Source organism: Octopus bimaculoides, chromosome 10 (assembly GCF_001194135.2).
Source record: "Octopus bimaculoides isolate UCB-OBI-ISO-001 chromosome 10, ASM119413v2, whole genome shotgun sequence".
Classification (NCBI taxonomy): Eukaryota; Metazoa; Mollusca; class Cephalopoda; order Octopoda; family Octopodidae; genus Octopus; species Octopus bimaculoides.
In genome coordinates this window covers 46,143,724-46,150,662 of record NC_068990.1, presented here as the reverse complement: position 1 = coordinate 46,150,662, position 6,939 = coordinate 46,143,724, and the positions used below count along the sequence as shown (strand labels likewise).

Below are 6,939 nucleotides of genomic sequence, written 5' to 3'. Positions count from 1 at the left end.
ATATATATATATATATATATACATAATTGTTTTTGTCTATATAGTATACACAGCAGCACAGTAGTTCTACTTAGAGGCTCTCAGATATCTGACTCATATATAAGTAAGTTCATATCTAACTGCACGTGCTATTTTGTTCTTGATCTTTGGCCAAGTCACTTAACCGGCGTGATTTGATGCAAAACAGAAAAAGCAACTGCTTTCTATGGTATCATATATATGATGGTGCATGAACATTTAAGACTCGGAGTGAATATTCGTTAAAGACATGCATAGGCCCAGGAACAGGGGGTGAAAGGGGTGCAATCGCACCCCCTGAAGTTTTTTTGCGAGAGGAGGCAATGAAAACGCTTTGAATACATCACCAAACGAACAAGCGTAGAAACATTTTTGGATTGATTTGAAACATCACTTTTCCATCACTGGATTTATCTAATGTGATTGATATACAAATATAATAATGATTATTATTATACCTGTGTTTGTTTTGATATTCTTTTCTACTCTAGGCACAAGGCCCGAAATTTTTGGGGAGGGGGCCAGTCGATTAGATCGACCCCAGCACGCAACTGTTTGAAAGTATGAAAGGCAAAGTCGACCTAGGCAGAATTTGAACTCAGAACATAAAGACAGACGAAATACCACTAAGCATTTCCCCGGCGTGCTAACATTTCTTATTTCTTTATTGCCCACAAGGGGCTAAACATAGAGGGGACAAACAAGGACAGACAAAGGTATTAAGTCGATTACATCGACCCCGGTGCGTAACTGCTGCTTAATTTATCGACCCCGAAAGGATGAAAGGCAAAGTCGACCTCGGCGAAATTTGAACTCAAAACGTAAAGACAAACAAAATACCGCTAAGCATTTTGCCCGGCGTGCTAACAGTTCTGCCAGCTCGCAATAACAACAACAACAACAACAACAACAATAATAATAATGTGTTTAGAAACCCTAGGGATAGCAATATAACCCAAACTCCAGTACTGACACAAGTCTAAGGTTGTACATATACATACACAACGTACAAAAAATCTACCACTACTCGAGACTATATACATACATTTCTATAAGATTACTCTCAAGAAGCTCACTACATAAGTACATGGGTTCGCGTTTTATCCCACTACCATAAGCTTCCGATCCACAAAAGCCCAGTGCGTGAAATTTGGAAAATAGAATTTGTGTGAAAGTCCAATTGATTGTAGATTTAATCGTCACCACCTGACCCTTGACTGCCTCTAACCTTAGTCTAGTCCATTGTAAGCATTTGGGGGCCAGTTCTCTGGTCTGAGAATAAGTTCATTCCTTCAACCCATCAATCGCAGAGCCCCTAAATAGGGGAGTGGATGCTGCCCCTCATCCTGTGACTTAACCATTGAAAAATGCAACGTAAAAAGCATAACATGAAACAGAGCTCTCGCCATGTACAAAAGCTATCCAGACACAAGAAGCTGGCAATAAGAAAAGGACTACTGATACAACAACAACAACAATAACAAAATTATTTCTTGCATTGTCACATAGTCTCAAAATGTGTTAGGGACGGGTTAGTTGATTATATATCAACCCCTATACTTGTCTCGAGCTTTACTTTAACGATCCCGAAAGGATGAATGTTAAAGTTAACTTCAGCGGGTTTTTAACGCAGAACATAATGAGCCGAAGTAATTTTGTCCGACGCACTATTGATTCTATTAATAATAGTTTCTCCGATCTTCCGCTCTCGGCACAAATTTGACGGGAGAGAACTGACACTGATTTTATAGCCCTCACAAGAAGGATGGTGGTGGTGAAGATGATGATGGGCGTAGTGAGTAAATAACATTTCAAGATTATGTGGCTGTGTTGATGTCTGAGTACCGGAAGTTAACTCTTGTTAGCAGTGCAGGATAAACATTAGCTTGAAGGATACTTCAGTTTCTCATCAAAAATGCTTGTAACTTTGGGCGGGGTTAGATGTCCATTTGCGTTAATACATATTCGGGATATATGCAATCAAATATGGGAGATATACCATGTAGATTTAGTCTTCATTCCTCATTTTCCTTTCTAATTTATCTGATTTTTATCATATTGACTTCATTTAGAACTATTTCGCGTTGGCCGGAAAACTTGACGAAACTGTAACGTTTTCTTTTTCCTTCTTTTCTTATCAGTTACTGCTTGTTGTCATCATTGGACGTTACTAGACATTGTCGGCATCATTAGAAATTACCGGACACTTTCCAGTCATTTAACTACTTAATTTTAAAAACTATTTATCTATATTTAATTTTAAAACACCCGATATTTCCATGTTTTGCGCGTCAGAAAATGTATATTTACATAATTTATGCCCCTTCACAGCTTTCTTTAATTCATAACCCCTCACAATCTTGATATAAACCACCCGAAATCTGGATTAATTTCTCGCACGATTTTCAGCGTTTAATGCAGGGAGCTATAGATTTAGCCATCAGGAACGCTCCTTGAGCTTACAGCTGCCCAACCCCACGGAAAAAATATAACATAATGCATATAGTATTATATATGCATTATATAATGATTTATAATTATCGTATAATACATATATAATACTTTGTTTTTGGATTTGGTTTGTGAGGGGCTATGAATTACAGACGCAACGAAAATTTTGAGAAAAAAAAAAAGTAAATGAGTAGAAACTTTGCCGGTGAGTGTGCTAAATAATAAAACACTAAAAGAGAATGACACAACAACATATATAATATTTATGATGATATTATAACAACTATAATAATATACCTAAAAAGAGAAAGAGGCAACACACTTGGTCTCTACTTGCTCCTGCCTTCCTTTATCTGAGCTAATGGTGTTAAAAAGATGGGAGACATATTTCCTTCTGGATGTGACCCTAGTCTCTTGCATATAACTTATGGCCTATTCACATTGCAGCATACAGTTGAACCTGAGACATTTCGAACAAAGAGTACAATCCAAATTGAGAGTTAGAAGCGAATATATTTTAATTTTATTTTATTTTATATTGCAACCGATGAACAATAGCGTTGTTGGTCACATTCTTCTAAACAGGGAAAATAGTGATTCACTTCTTTTGTTATAACGGTGATACTGAAAAAGTAGCATTTGCAACTCGATACAGAACAAACATGATATACATACATACATACACGGATATACGTACGCGCACGCACACACGCACACACACATACACACACACATACATACACACACACACACACATATATATATATATATATATTATATATATGAGTGGGTGTGTGGTAAGTAGCCTGCTAACCAGCCACATGGTTCTGGGTTCAGTCCCATTGCGTGGCACCTTGGGCAAGTGTCTTCTGCTATACCCTCGGACCGACCAAAGCCTTGTGAGTGGATTTGGAAGACAGAAACTGAAAGAATCCCGTCGTATAATATATATATGTGTGTGTGTGTGTGTGTGTGTGTGTATGTGTGTGTATATATGTGTGTGTGTTTGTGTGTCTGTGTTTGTCCCCCACCATCGCTTGACAACTGATGTTGGTGTGTTTACGTCCCAGTAACTTAGCAGTTTGGCAAAAGACTCCGATAGAATAAGTACTAGGCTTACAAAGAATAAGTTTCGGTGTTGATTTGTTCGACTAAAGTTGGTGCTCCAGCATGGCTACAGTCAAATGACCGAAACAAATAAAAGGAGCAAAACAGTATGTATATACATATATATATATATATATATATATACACACACACACACACACACACAACTGACTTCTGCACAGTTTCATGCTACCAAATTCTAAGTATCACTCGTGTAATAGAATTGAACCCAAAGCCACATCGTTACAAAGCGAACTTTCTTAACTATCCAGCACGCACATTCTCTCCTCATCTGATACATTTAGCTTCTACGCAGAACCCTATTAATCATTCTACAAGTAATATGAGAAAATAAATATGATGTTTTAAATTGGCAATCGAGACATATATACACAGAGAAAAGATTACAATAATATTACGATTTTTAACGTCAATGAGCCGGCAGAATCGTTAACACGCCGGTCACAACTGCTTTGCAGTATTTCTTCCGGCTCTGCGTCGTGATTTCAAATTCCGCCGAGGTCGGCTTTTTTTTTATACATTCGAGTTCGATAAATAACTCCCAGTTGATCTCTGATGTCGATGTAATCGACTTCCCCCCTCCCCACAAAATTTCAGGTTGTGTACCTATAGTAGAAAAGAAAATTGCTGATGATTAAATCAAAACCAGTGAGTGAATGGTATTTATTTTGTTGTGTTCGTTTTAGTGAGTGTGGATGAAAGACTTAGCTATTCTGATCGAATTCGAATTCAGATAGAAACAAATACTATCGACTTCGATTATATATTGAATCTCTGTGGAGTTAATATGATAAATAAATGTGTCTGTGTGAAAGAGAAAGAAACTAAGACAACAAACACTGAGACAGAAATAGAGGAGGCCTGAGAGAGAGGAAGGAAGGGCGAACGGTAGAGAGATAGAAGGAAAGAGACTGAAAGAATAGGGGAGAGAAAGAGAGAGAGAAATGAAAGAGAGACTGAGAGAGATAACAGAGATAGATACAGAAGGAGAGGGAGTGAGACTAGAGAGGGAGTGAGACTAGAGAGGGAGTGAGACTAGAGAGGGAGTGAGACTAGAGAGGGAGTGAGACTAGAGAGGGAGTGAGACTAGAGAGGGAGTGAAAGAGATAAAAGAGATAGATGCAGAAAGAGGGGATTCATAGAGAAAGAGACTCGAGAGAGAGTGAAGAAGAGAGAAAGAAAAGTTAATACAATATACAGGTGTATTTCAACTTACGTCGGGTAATTGGTTCTATGACATGCGACTTAAGTAAAAATAAAAACGTGAAGTCGGAAAAGACGTAACTCGAAACGACGTAGGTTGAGGTATGCCTGAACGTGATATTTTGAGAAATCTTTGACATCAAAAGATAAAAGTAAAAGATAGATAAAGAGAGGGGATGAAATGGAGAAACTTAGAAAAGAAGAAGCAGAGAAAAAGAGAGAAAGGAAGAGAGAAACGGGAAGGAGAGACAGTGAGACCGAGAGAGTGAGAGATGAACGAGAGAGACAGGAAGGAAGGAAGGAAGGAAGAAAAGAAAGAGGGAAAAGAAAGAAAGAAAGAAAGAAAGAAAGAAAGAAAGAACGAACGAAAAGAAGAGAAAAGAAAGAAAGAAAGAAAGAAAGAGCGAAAGAAAGAAAGAAAGAAAGAGCGAAAGAAAGAAAGAAAGAAAGAAAGAAAATGGAAAAGCAAATTAAATATGAAAAGGTGAATGAAAACAAGAAAGACGACAAGAAAGGAAGAAAGAAGGAAATAAAGAAGAAAAGAAAGACAAAAGGGAAGATAGAAAGAATGGATAAAACAGGAAACTAATCGAAACTTACCATTTTGATTTGCTCCCCAAGATACTCTGGTTATATATATATATATATATATATATATATACACACACAGCTAATATTTCCTATAGAAGTATCCCTGGCAGCTACTTGCTGGAGGTCTCTCTCTCTCTCTCTCTCTTGTACGAAATACTTTATTTTGAGTGGCTTCTCGGTCAGGACAGGAGATAAAGCTAGCTTCTTCTTTCCTTTTTCCTTCTCTTTTCTTCACACGCACTTACACATACATGCATGCATTCATATATATAGAGAGAGAGACATACATACGTTCGTGAAGGCAAACAAACACATATTATCACAGATTATATTCACGAATAAACAGACACAAGTCAACATATACGCTTACACATGTAATGAGAAGTTCGTACGCATAGGAATGCAGACACATTCACATATTTACAGACATATACGCATATAGTATGTGTGTGTGTGTGTGTGTGTGTGTGTCCAAAGTATATATAGTTATTGCAGCTCCACCCAAATGTGTGTGGTTGCACGCGAGCGTGCGTCAAAATGTGCGTGTGTCTCAAGTGAAGTATGTATGGTGAAACTGCATCCTGTAAGGTTGAGTGTTGCGGCAGAAGCGTATTGTTATGTCATGAGAGGGGGTGCAAGAAGAAAGAAAGAATGAAAGGAAGTGAGAGAGGTGAAGTGTTTAGAGGGGGGGAGAGAAAGAGAAAGAGATGAGGTGTTTAGAGAGAATGAAAGAGAATGAAAGAGACAGAGAGAGAAACGAAAAAGGCAGAGAATGAGAACTGGACATTAACAAGTGAGAGAAAAGTTATTAGAAAGCAAGGGTAAATAGAGAGAGGGGGATTTAAACATAAAGCAGAGAAAGGGGGAGTGTTTACTTTGAGAGACAGGAGAAGGAAGTTTGCGCGAGTGGGGAGGAGGAGATTTAATAACGTGCGTAAGGGATGAATATATGTGACAAAGTGAGAGGCGGGAAAGGGAGAGAGAGAGAGAGAGAGAGAGAGAGTTAGTGTGAGGAGAGAGAAGAAAAGGGATACATGAAAGCAACAAGTCAAACAAAACAAAAAATGAGTGAGGGTGGGAGGATACAATATATACAGAGAAGGAGAAAAATGAGAGGAGTGGAAGGCAGAGGAAACAAGAAAGGGGAATGACTGAAGATAAAGTTTCAAATAAAAAAGTATGAGAGAGATTGGGAGTTTTATGTGTGTGTTGATAAATGAATGTGTGTGTGTGTGTGCATTGCTCTGTGTATGTGTGGGTGGCGAGTGTACATAAGATAAAGAATGACAGGTTTGTCGAAATATGGTAGGTTTAGTATAAATAAAACTAACCAGCCGAATTTTTCGTATTACTACTTCCTTTTAACCGGTGGCTTGTTTACGAACAGACACACACGCATACACACACACAAACACACACACTCACATACATACACGCACACATTGAAAGAGAAAGCCTGGCAAGTACACACGCATAGATAGATAGATAGATAGATAGATAGATAGATAGATAGATAGATAGATAGATGATAGGTAGATAGGTTTCTTT

General features: G+C 38.0%; 1 protein-coding gene across 2 annotated transcripts in view; it reads right to left on the bottom strand.

Moving 5' to 3' along the window:
• LOC106874137 (tubulin polymerization-promoting protein family member 2) overlaps positions 1-6,939 on the bottom strand; it is a 68,208-nt gene that overhangs the window by 46,511 nt on the left and 14,758 nt on the right. Inside the window, exon 1 of one of the 2 annotated variants that reach the window (XM_014921757.2) lies at positions 5,401-5,908. The exons of the other annotated variant lie outside the window; for it this stretch is intronic. Within the exon in view, the coding sequence (XP_014777243.1) occupies positions 5,401-5,403 (3 nt within the window). The 5' untranslated portion in view covers positions 5,404-5,908. Of the gene's footprint in view, positions 1-5,400; positions 5,909-6,939 lie in introns of those variants that run through there. 2 annotated transcript variants of the gene reach the window in all.